This window comes from Varroa jacobsoni, unplaced genomic scaffold (assembly GCF_002532875.2).
Source record: "Varroa jacobsoni isolate VJ856 unplaced genomic scaffold, vjacob_1.0 scaffold_22, whole genome shotgun sequence".
NCBI lineage: Eukaryota > Metazoa > Arthropoda > Arachnida > Mesostigmata > Varroidae > Varroa > Varroa jacobsoni.
The window spans coordinates 1-12,688 of record NW_019212924.1 but is presented as its reverse complement, the minus strand read 5'-3'; the positions used below and the strand labels follow the sequence as shown (position 1 = coordinate 12,688).

General features: G+C 42.1%; 1 protein-coding gene across 1 annotated transcript; it reads left to right on the top strand.

The window, feature by feature from the left end:
* The first annotated feature begins 696 nt into the window (after nucleotides 1–696).
* Nucleotides 697–12,212, top strand: LOC111273953 (uncharacterized). The gene is made up of 7 exons (XM_022855988.2): nucleotides 697–3,227; nucleotides 7,006–7,265; nucleotides 8,153–8,239; nucleotides 8,654–10,568; nucleotides 10,781–11,091; nucleotides 11,529–11,729; nucleotides 11,953–12,212. The coding sequence occupies exons 1-7, from the start codon at nucleotides 2,633–2,635 to the stop codon at nucleotides 11,986–11,988; spliced, it is 3,405 nt and encodes a 1,134-aa protein (XP_022711723.1). The 5' UTR covers nucleotides 697–2,632; the 3' UTR covers nucleotides 11,989–12,212.
* The last annotated feature ends 476 nt before the right edge of the window (nucleotides 12,213–12,688 follow it).

Genomic DNA, 12,688 nt, shown 5'->3' with positions numbered 1-12,688 from the left:
TATATATATATATCGTTAGGGAACTTGATGTATAATGAAACCAAATTAACACAAAAAAGCAGAAAATATCATATTTCATGACTTATGCTGTGATCAAATTTGTATGCAACTTTTGATCGAGTTGAATTTTATAATCACATTCATGTATGAAATACCCATCTATATTTCGTCGACTCTAAATATCGAAGTTCTTTCTTCGGCGTTTGCGCTCTTATTTACCATTGTTCAATGTTAACTTCTTTGTTCCTCTGTCCCCATTTCTCTATCCCTCTCTTTCTTTTCCCCGCGCGTGATCAATCTTTTTGTTAATTTTCGTCGTGACCAGCAACGAGACAATGTTCATCTCTGTCCTGGTGAATTATTCACTGCCTGATTTAATATTGGGTCCACAGGACATATGGAGGGGTTTTCTCCGTTTGAAGCATATCGTTTATGACGTTAAGCACCCATTGTATGGTTCCGACTAACTCACCCGATAAGCACCTGCTAATCCTTTTCACCAATCTGCTGTGAAATCGTAATAATAATAGTGATAGAAGATTCGGGTCGGTCTGACGTAGATTTGAGAAAAAGTATTCAAAATATGGGCAGTCGTCTGGGCGAAAGCAGGATGATCAGCCGCCTCCGGGTTCTACACTTAATCCACGCGGAAAAGGCTGGCCGTGGCGATGTCTCGTACGCAAAGGTAATCCTCAAACTCTCGTAAACGAAAAAAAAAAACTAAAAAGATATTACGCTGTTACAAATCATAAGTAATATATTGGTATGTGCGTATGCCACGTATATATCTACATATATCAGGCTAATAATCTTGCCAAATGTCATCTATAACCTGCAGTTGCCAACAGCGATAACGACGTTCTTCACTTTTCGTGATTCGGCGGTTGGCGCCAGTGCCGAATAATGAATGCCAAGATGGCGGACTATGTTAGCGCGAGCGCCATCGAGATAGCGCAAAGCGATGTGCCTGTGTGCGTTGATGACCATCGAGCTGATATCGTCAAATTCCATCAAGCCAATGCGAAAGCTCGGTTAGTCTCAGTCGCTCATGCGTTCGGTGCTGCCTAGCTGGCTCGTCGACTCGCACAGCACTCACTGGCCACCTCACAGCATCAACAGCAGCAGAGGCAGCTCGGCTCGCTCCATCAAGCGGTGGTAGAGCAATGGCAGCAGCAAGCAGGCGCCAGCCAGCCCCTGTGTGCGTTGTTGCTTGTTATGAGGGGAGTGAGCCATAGAAAACCATACAGCGATCGCAGCAGAGGAGGCGGCGGCGGTAGCCGTCGTGGCCGCCGCTGACAGAGCAGCGGCCAGCCAGCAAACAGCAACAGCATAGAGACTGCTGCTGCTACTGAGGTGGCTGCTACCGCTGGCAGTGCTGATGGTGTTGCTGCTGCTGCTGGTGTTTAGGCTGCAGCGGATGTGTTTGGTTTTTGTCGTCCGTCTGTCTGTAGGGCGCTGCTGCTGCCGTCCGTTCGTAGTTCGGGTGGTGGTGATCATTTTCGTCGTCGTCGTCGTCGCAGCGATGGCAATGCGACTGGTGTTTGTGCAGTAGTTTCGCGTATTTTGTGCTGTTCGTTGAATATCATCACGGTGAAAAAGTGTGGCTGTGTTGTGCACTCGCTGCGTCGCTCCCGCAGCTGGGCTGGTTCTTAACAGAGCGCCAGTGCTCACCTCCTGCCATCGACGGAGGCTCCGGTGACAGTGAACGAGCGCCCATTTTGGACTACATCTTACACAGTGTGAACTGGTCGACCAGTTATAATTCCCGCTAGTTATTGTATATGTGTATATATGTTGTTTCGAGCTGGAAACTCTACGAGCCAGACGGCCGACGGACACTTTGCCCACCCACGGGGCTAAACAGCCAGTGTCTGCAAGGCGGGTTTGCTGCCTTTTGTTTCGACGGAAGGATCACTACGAGGCGGATTGTTCAGCAAGCTTGTACAGGAGACAGGGATGTAATCGAATCCGTGCCGCTATCGGTAGAACATCGAAATTGGGAAAACTATAGGGAAAACTCGCGAAAACTAGCTAACTTGTCGTCTGTCGGCGACGTTTACGTCGCTTGTTCTCATCTCAGCACTAGCAGCAGCAGCAGTAGCAGCAACCTTTTGTTTGTGGCCGTGTGTATTCGCGGGCACTGCAGGGCGTCCGCCCGTCCACTAACTCTCAACGCGTTTTGCTGCCCTATCATCAACGGCAACGACAACAGCGGCGGGACAATCTATAACAGTGCACCGAACAAAAACAACAACAAACCGGAACTAAGTGCAACAAATCACAGAGTATCGCCGCTGAAAATTATATCTGAACGGCTGCTGCTGCTTCTGCTGCTGTTGACTACAACTGCTGCTACTCCAGCAGCAGCAGCGGCAACAACAACAACAACAACAACAACAACAACAACAACAAACAGGGAGGGGAGCAGTAGCATAGAGCTTTGGCATTATCAGGTCGGGGCCATGGCCGCGCGCTCAGCCGGCAGTTATTGAAAAGAGGTTCGGCTGCTGGGCTGGCTGTGGCTGGGTGGTCGCTGGCCGCGGCCACAGTGGCCGCCTGGGCGCCAAACAAGCGAGTCGCGATGGCGAGAATCGCTTAGACACGACAGCGCTAGGCTACGAAAGCAGCTGACATGATGATGCAGTCGTCAATGGTGGCCAACCCCCATCACCCAGGCCACCCGGGCCATCACCCAGGCCACCCCACTCATACAAGTCATCACCCAGGCCATCCTGGTCATCCTGGCCACCCTGCTGCTGCTGCTGCTGCCGCTGCTGCTGCTGCTGCTGCTGCCGCTGCTGCTGCCGCTGGTGTTGGTGGTGGTCACGGAGGTGGTCCCCATGGCCCCCAGCCCCCGCCGCCACCTCCGCCTCCACCGTCTTCTCAGCTGTCAATCGGCCCCCCTGCTCCACCAGGCGGTCACAGCCATGGACATCCTCACGGTCCCCATGGGCCACCCATGCATCCCGGTGGACCTCCCGGTGGTCATCATCCCAGCCATCATCAGGTGCATTTGGGATCCCCACTAGGCCCCCCTCCGGGCCTTCCGCATGGCGCACCATTAACCCAACAACCACCTCCTCCTCCCCCTCAACCGCCACCACAGACGATGCAGCCTCAACAGGGCCCCCAACATCAACAGCAACAACAACAACAACAACAACAACAACAACAACAACAGCAACAACAACAACAACAACAACAGCCATCCACCTCACACTTACGTGGTTAGTACCAGTTTCATGTTTTTCATGTTGCAGCTTTCAGAATGCTCGATATTCGCACGAAGATATAGAGCCCTAATAAAGAACTCAGCTGCATTGGAAATTGGTGTATTTCAACTCAAAAATATATAATGCTATTTTGATGGTAGTAACACTTTTTGGGTAGCACCTTCATCAGATGCACCACGAAAGCCCCAGTGGGTATCTGGCATGCATAAATTTTAATTTTGCTTGTTTAAGCTTGGAATTACATATGATAACTTATAATATTGAGAGCCAATGGAAGAATGAAAAAACATATACGCTTAGTTAGAAAAATATTATTGTTATATCGTTCTGCGCAGAATAAGTTTCAAGAATACTATAAACATGTTTTTTAACGGATTTTCTAAAATACGCTCAGTTATTTATTAAGCGAAATTATTTACAATTTAAATCTTTTAAGCTCTTAAGAAGAATCTTTAGGGTTTTATTTCATTTAGCAGTAAAAGCAAAAACTTAAGATGGGATAATGAATTAAATCGCATTCGTCCTATAAAAAAAATTTACGTAATCTAGAGCAAGTTGTTTTCATTTATAGGGCGGTGTATTTAAGATTACAAATCTCTATCATTTCCGTAAATGAAGTCAAGCTTGCTTAGTCGAAGCATCTCCTTCTTGTTGAACATAAAACTTCTAGCTCTTACTTATTTATTGTTAAGATTATATTGTTGGTCACTAAAAAAATCGTTGATACAATAATATATCTCTTTTTCTTCTACATATTTCTTGTGGACTCTTAAGATATACACAAAATTGAAATTCGTTTAAGGTCCATCTCGACTTTATTCTAAAAAATAGTAATCGTATATAATAGGACGAATACTAAGTAAGCTCTAATTAATGGACGAAATTATCGATTTAATCGAATCTATTAAGGCGATGCTACTTTTGTGTTTGGTAAGATTGTGTTATATTCTATTGCATTCGTGAACGGTCTAACTCAAAGATTTAGATTCTGTAAACAAAAAAAAGCGGCCGCACCTCGTTATCTTTTGCAATGTTTTCCTCATATTTTCAAGAATGTTTGTATGTCTTTTTTTTAAGTTAATAAGGGGATTTCAATCCTATATATTAAATGGGTTTCAAAGGTTTTGATGCGGAAATTTATTGAAACTCATGGCTTATATGAAAATATATCAATATAGATACGACTTTATAATTAAGCTGTAAATAAATAGAAACATTATTGTTCCAGTCCTTTCTGTATATTATCTTTCCTTTACCCGAGAACTCAACTAAACTCATTGATTCAATGGAGTTCGATTGACCGCTTCTTGTCACAAGGGTGGGAGAAGTCAGCGGAAACCTGTCGTTAAAAAAACTCAACTAGTTGGGGTTAAATAATTCGCCTAGAAGGATAGTCGCAGTCCTGAACGATGAGAACATTAAAGAAAAGCTTTAAGCGTTTGGCTCGGCAGTCAGTTAGACTAAAAAGATTTTGAGAGGGAATAAAGAATTAATTATTCCATACAGCTTGTAATCATTTTCATAAAAAGTAATAACAGTTTTTGAAATCACCTAACTTACGAGATACCCTTGTAGTTAGCTGCTGCAAATGTTGAATGTTAAACATCTATTCGGAAATAGTGTAAATTTCATCAAAGAATTATAGCTTAAGGATAAAACATACAAGTATTCAAGAAATTATAGGAAGTTGTCGGTCTATAAAATCAAATGTTAATAAAAGCTTGGAGGGTGCGGTGCCTGTGTTGCCCTCTTATCTGTACGTACGAGCCGAGCCGCATATCATTTTCCAGTCGATTCCAATACGTGTGTCAGCTAAACTTGAGCTGTATATATTGTTGTCTAACTGGAAATAGATATCTAAAACAATTTTTTTTTCAGGAAAACACTCTGTTTTGGTGCGTACTAAGAATAAAGAATAATGGTGTATAGCAAAGAGTGTTTCAGAATTTAGCCAGAGTGTATTATGCTAAACTAGCGATTTAATTGGGGGCCTTCTTTCTACAGCAGACTTATCTGCGGCGGTTTTACGATACTAGCGATGCCGTTAATTTGTATCAGGGCAAGAGTGTCACGCAGACTAATCGGGAAATATGTTGGATACCCTTTATGACAGGCTTAAGAAATCTGTTTTAATGTGGACCCTCGATACACTTAAAGGAACCACCGGTTTTTAAGAAGTTATGGGTATAACTTCTGCTTGTCCACATGGACACGATCTTTAGCCACAAATGTTCTAAGATCTACGCTAAATATAATTCTGGATTTGTATTAAAAAAAAAAACGCGGACTTTTTGGTGTTAACAAGAGACAAGTTAACTGACGATAATTTTGCTTAGCTTTTTATGCTTTTGTTGTCGATAATCGGTTCTTCCTTTCTATCTATCGGGATGGCGGTTCGACTGGAGTTAATGCTAAACCGAGATTTTCTTCCACGAGATTCTATATTTGGTCACCACCATGATAACCGGTAATTGTAACAAAAGATAGGTAAGATAATTAGCATTGAAACGGACCATTATATGAAAACGACGCAGATTTTTATAAATATGAAGCTATTGAAGTAATTTAAGGGAAGTCAAGAGGATCCCTGAAGAAGATTTCAGTTTTTATTGCGTTTCTTTATCCAGATGACCTTCTCGCACACAGACTCCAAACAATTTATAAATAGAGAAAAGAAGAGACTTTCCTGAAAATTTGTTTCATGTTATTGCTTCTAATCTGCGTACTTCATTTATCACAATTAGAAAAATATTTTTTATTTTCTAAATTAAAAAAGTAGGAAAACGAAGCTGAAAAAGTAACAGATTTGCAGATAATATTAGAACGATTCGGTCTAAAAAGCAATGCAATTAGTGTGACATCTGAATTTTTTTAAGTAGAGTGGCAATCTATTGCGATAGCTAGAAACATTGTAAATTTTCTAAAGGTTTTGTTTACAAATAAGCTCACAGAAGATTTAGGGCTAATAAAATTTTTGAATATGTTTTTATATGTTTAAGAATAATCACAGCTCTGTGCTAATGGTAACACACGATCATTTCGTTGTAGAAAAGGCAGAATGTGATTTCAAAATCAACGTTTTGATAGTACTATTTATGATCAAAAATAAAATCGTAATAACAAGTCAATTTCTATATATATATATTGCTTATTTTAGGAATTAATAATAGAAAACAACAAAACGCGTTTTCCACTAGACTTTTCTATAAAATGGAAAACAACTCATGTATATTTTCATCTCATGGCGTAACCGTATTCAGAAGAATCGGTCATTATTTATATAAAACGAAAGCATTTTTGTTCAGTTTAGTCTGTTATTCACCTGTTGCATTTGACAAACAGCCAGAGCAATATTGAAAACCACATCACTGCAGGATTCCAGTTCAAGTTCTCCTTATCTGGCACTCCTTTACAAACTCTTTGCATAAGCTTAACACACTGAATACGGTGTATCTCAGTAACAAAACTCATCCCCAAAGCATTAAGTCGGTTCAAATTATATTTCACTTTGTACCAGATTTATGTAAGCCTAAACGCAAAAGATAGTATGCCGTTAATGCAGAGAAATGCAATTTGTAAAACTGGATCTTTGCTCAGCTGAGCATATTATGCCAGAACCAAAACTCCCGCGTTATTATCTAGATTACTCTCTTCATCGAGTAAATCTAAGAATCCGTCTGTAAGCATAAAGAATGTGGTAATGCGGAAACAGTAAAAAAAAAAAAAAAACTTATCCAAAACTAACAAAAAAACGTATCTGTTCTGTCTGCAGCGGTATTGAGTCAGCGAATGAAGTTGTTACAATGCCAGTTACAGTCATCGTCCAGTTCGCCAGGCGGCTCAAGTGGAACCTCAAGCTCAGGCGGAACTGGAACTCCTGGAAGCAAGCCAGCTCGACAACTGCCTTGTATCGAAGAGGCTTGGAATATACCGGTCTCGCAAGAAATGGCCTCAAAACAACAACAGCAGAGTTTGTTACACAAAGGAGCTCATGCCTTTGGCACTGCGCTACAACGGGGACACCATGGACAGGTGCGCGCTTAGCAATAACAGTTTGATGAACACAACCATTTTTGTGGGATGCTGGGCCTACAACTAAAGTGTCATTTTTACTAACATCGAAGGCATTGAAGTAATACCTTCATTCGGTCGTCTTTCGGTTATGTTTCATATACGCTAAATTTGAGTACCAGTAATCAGAACATTCATAGCCTTAAAAAACTTGTCAAAGGAATCTGAGTAGAATAAGCACATACATTTTATTTATTTATTTTTATTTATTTATATTTTTATATCAATTTGATTTACATTTCTTTATTTAAAAACCTCATAGGGTTTGTGCATTACCAGTATACAAATTCGAGCTCCTAGCTGTGTTTACGATCATCCTCGAATGTTGTCAAATCTTGAACATTTATATTAATACTATTATTTTCGGTAATCAACTTGGATGTACGCATGACATTTTAATTTTACCTTGTTAAAAAATCTATTTTTTCGCACTAACGTGTATGTACGTATCAAATGTTTATTCATGAAGGTTAATATATCCATGATTAACGTTTGGACAATCAACTGTTATTGAGACAACCAAACTCTACATGCGTTCTGTGATCATTCACAGCTGCAAATATTATTTTCCTAAAAGATCATACTGCGTTTCTAAAGACAGTTTTTGAACGACTATTCTATCAACTAGTTTTTAGTAAGAAATTAAACCACCTCATTGAATGTATTTCATTCAGAATCCATACACAGTTACCTGCCTTGGTTATGCTTTGCCATCGTAAAAATATGTCGAGGTGAAGTACATTGAAACTGATATAGAAAATAACGTAATATCATATAAGATTCATCTATTCTTGGGTGAGAGCATTTACCTACCAGTGGAAGTTGTCTCCGTTGGTTTTTGATTTCAGGGCGGACAAGGGTACAACGGCATGAATGGACCGCTAAGTAATGGCATGGAAAAACCTCCGTATTACCTATCTAATCAGGAAATGCAGGTAAACTATTTAGAGCAATGAGAAAATTTATTTAAACTTTTGGGAAATTCAGGCCTTGGTCTTAAATTAGTTTTAGAAATCGAAAGAGAGGAAAGTATTAATTATCATATTAGGTGTCGGGTGGCTAAAATGCTGCACAACAATTGTTAAGTTCCGCATTTTATATTCAGCTGAAATTTAGCAGCTCTTTAGATTGAGTATTTCATTTTAGCTCATCGCATACATTCCATGTTCGTAGTATATTTGAACTTAACCTCTACTGTGCTATAGGTACTACTGTTCATTGCGGGCATTATTGGCGCTATAAGCATTTATCCATTTCCAAAAAAAAACTGTATCTTAAGTTAGTATACTATGGTGACGATTAAGTATATGTGTGCTTTTGGTGATTCTGAACATTTACCTGTTTCCCAGATGCTACAACAACTGCAAGCAAATGTTGGAAACCTAATACCCCACCAGCGGCAGGTGTTGCACCAGTTGCAGAGTCGACATCGTTTAATGTTGCAGCATAAGAACCAGTTGCAACAACAGCAGCAACAGCAACAACAATATGCCTTTCAAGCTAATACAGAGCATCCAGCGGGAAGTGTGAAGGGAGAGACGTCAATATCTAACGGCCCACAAGCATTTGCTGTGCCCCAGCCTCCTCCGGGTTCAACGGGGCCGCACACGAACGCGCAGAACAGCGCGCTAACAGCAAATGGAGTCAAACAGGAGGCCAACGAGCCTATGATGTCAGACACTGACGGTTCTATCGATGATAAAAGCTTGATTGTCGGCTCAAAAGGGGCCAAAGAAGAATCAAGAGATTGTAAAGATGGCCTTGTTGGATCAGCGACGACAACATCCTCTGCAAGCACGAAAATAGTATACGGTGCGACGGGGACTAGCAAGGCGCCAAGACTAAAGGACGTTGGCAGCAGAATCGACGATGATGTTAACGAGGACGAAGATGCGGACCTAAGCGATGGACCCAGTCAGCAGATTCTGGTGGCGTCGCTAAAGAGCTCCGAGCTTGCCAAGTTGTTGCGCATTGGACCTAGTGCAGTCACGTGTCGCGTGTTTGAGGACCCTTTTGCTAATCCCCCATTGCCTGACGAAGATGTTGAGCCAATGGAAACGGATGCAGCAGTTGCCGCTGTAGTTGTAGGAAAATCAGATGCAAATGAAACCAGCCGTAGCTGTAAGCCAGCTGATATCGCGTTCAGACCTCCGAGTCGGGTGCCACAACTGCTTGGAGGTGATGCGACGTCAGACCAAATCGTGCATAGTTGCAAAGAGACCTTGTCAAAGTACGGCGTGCCTGCCGTGTCGATCGTCCACGGCTATGGAGGCCCTCCCCCTCGACCACCAGCCCGGCCGCCACAGCTGGCACGAGATAAACTCCTGCCTCAGGCGCCTAGCGTGTTTCTTGACAATAAGAAGCAAGCTTTTACGCCGCAGTTGCAACAGTTCTGTAATTCTAATCCGATCACGGTTGTGCGCAATCTTGGCTCAGTGTTAAAACTCGACCTGGGCCTTTTTTCGACCAAGTGCCTGGTTGACGCATATCCTGATCAGCCCGTCGAAGTGCGAACCCAACTACAGCAGAGCCTCGACGAAAACTGGGATGGTCAACGGCGCGCCCAGTTGTGGCGCTGCGAGAGCGGCAAAGGACGTTGTACGCTATCACGTTACGCACAATACCAAGCCGCGTCGTTTCAGGAGCAGTTGCGCGAAGAGCAGCAAGGCAACAATGGAAATAGCTCTCAACCTCACCTATCCGATTCCGACTCCAACTCGTCACTTGGAGTGTTCAACACAGTCGGGGGTCCTCAAGGTGCTGGCGGCGGGGGCAAGTCGAAACGCGCCAAAAAGAGCGCCGTGTTTAAAACACTCAAATTTGGCAGTCATGTCGATCTTAATGACGAGAAACGGTGGCGGGTACAATTGCAAGAGCTGCAGAAGCTGCCACCTTTTACGAAGGTCGTATCCGGTTGCAATATGTTATCGCACATTGGGCGACAAATGATTGGAGTCAATACTGTGAAATTACACCTAAAAGTGCCGGGAGCACGGACCACTGGTCACCAGGAGCATAACAATTTCTGTTCAGTAAACGTAAATATTGGGCCGGGAGACTGTGAGTGGTTTGCGACACCTCACGAATACTGGGGAGAGGTGCACCGCTTGTGCGAACGAGCACATGTCCGCTTCGACGGAGACAGCTGGTGGCCGTTGCCTGAAGATCTAACAGCTCATCATATACCTGTTTACCGATTTACACAGCGGCCAGGCGATCTTGTATATGTCAATTATGGCACCGTTCATTGGGTGTACTCTGCCGGTTAGTACCTTGAAAATCCACTTGATATTCCAGAAAAAACTGTAAGGGTGGAATATGCTTCCGAACAACGCAGGGTGTTGGTTCATAATTAGTCGTCTTACGAAAAAAAAAGAGACGTTTTTATCAAAATGAATTATCAATATTTCCGGGACAAACGTGTATCGTACTAGTTATTTGTACCTTTGTTTAATTAATTTGTTCATCATTTTTAGGATGGTGTAATAACATCTCGTGGAACGTGGGTCCGCTATGCGCCGATCAGTACCTGCTCGCGATTGAGCGTTACGAATGGAACCGCTTACATGGCATCCGTTCTCTTGTTCCCATGCAACAGCTCAGCTGGAATTTGGCGCGTAATTTACAGCTGGCAGACGAACGGCTCTTTCGGTTATTGCGCGACGTGTTGGCGCGAAGTCTCTGCCATTGTGCTCTCTTGCGCGAGTGGCTACGTGGACTACGCAAGGACGTCCGGTGGCACGGCAAAGCGCGCAGTGAGCCCACGTACTATTGTACCCTGTGTCAGGTGAGTGCAAATGCTACACACCAATTATTTTAGGGTAACCTTTTAATAATATAGTTCAAATGTAGGAACATTCATCGAAATTCTTAATTTAAGATTCTTTAATAAGCTATCTTTATCATACTAAATATCTCTCTTTAATAAGCTTATGTTAGCTACGCTAAATACGATCGTTTGAACGATTGTCAATGAAGTCTAATTATCATTCATGAAATAGCTATCTAAACCGGAGCTGTAACTTTATTCTGCGATATACATGAAACATTTAAGCATCTCCGGGTGGGCGAAAAAGGCTTTTCAAGCTTCCAAGATTTATCAGTAAACATTTTACAGGAAGAAAGGATACTGGTGGTGAACTTGGTAATGCTTGGAAAAAGTCTCCGGCCATTTTAAATTTAATAATACATAATTTGATAATATGGATTTCTTACGTGTTCTAGACGGAGGTGTTCAACATCTTGTTTGTAAAGACCCGTCCGGGAGTTGATGGTCACGGTCTGGGCCCTCTCTCCAAGCGGATGGAGGTCCATTGCTTCTACTGCGCGCGCAAGGCCTCGCCAGGCCTGCATGAATATGTTGTTCTAGAGGAGTACTCGATGAATGATCTCAAGGACGTCTACGATCATTTTCAACTTCGGGAGGTAAGCTTGCAACTCAGGTTATAAAAATAATCTTTGTGTACTTTTATTCAATTCAAACAGGTCACATTTGAAATCGCATACTGCATATATATATATCAAATTTGTTGTGACAGGGTTTAAGTTTATTTAAAATAAAAAATATGTTTTGGCTCGGAAAAAAAGGCTCGGAAAGAGAACTATATGTTACCAAAGTAAGCGAATTTGCTTTGCTTTTTTCTTTCAGGTGGCACCTTCTTCATCGAGTACTTCGCTTTCATAGAGAAAGAAAGAATACGAATTTTTAACGAAATTGCGCAAAAAAGGACGGTACATACTGGAGGAACAACATCACAGCAACGATGCAAATAATGCTGATTTCAATGGCAAAAAAATGATGTTATATGCCGGCGGCCGGCCCGCGCGCTCGTGAATGTACATATGTAGTGTAGTAGCCATACTAAAAATAAAAAGGGAGAAAGAAATAGTTGGAAACAAAAAGGAAAACCGATACTGGGAAAAAGAGAAGACTATATCATTAACAACAAAAGCCAGTCACACACTTTAATAGAAAGAAGAAAAATGACGGGGGCAAAGACTGTCCCTACAATTATTATAATTATTATTATATATTGTTATTATCATAACAGGAGGACGCTGTGGACGACATAGATTTCGTAGAGATGACACTCTTCTACATATTCGATAATACCTTTTACTATGACTCCGCGGATCAGTCCTTTCCCAGGACAGAAAACAACTGGATTTGTAACATAAGTTATACATAAATCTTAAAAAAATAAGGAAAAATTACCCTATCAACAACTTGTACCTTGCACGGGTCCTCTCATAATACCACTAGGGTTCTCGGCAGTAGAGCAATGCCACCCGGGTGAAGGTAAACAAATATTAAGACTCTAAGATTGCCTGCCCTGGATTCCGATATAGAAACTGAAACAATTAGAGAGTATTACTAAAAGAAT

Coding starts and splice junctions, on each gene's coding strand:
- LOC111273953 (XM_022855988.2), top strand. CDS start 2,633: ATGATGATGCAGTCGTCAATGGTGGCCAACCCCCATCACCCAGGCCAC. Junction 3,228..7,005: donor ATCCACCTCACACTTACGTG/GTTAGTACCAGT, acceptor TTCTGTCTGCAG/CGGTATTGAGTCAGCGAATG. Junction 10,569..10,780: donor TCATTGGGTGTACTCTGCCG/GTTAGTACCTTG, acceptor CATCATTTTTAG/GATGGTGTAATAACATCTCG.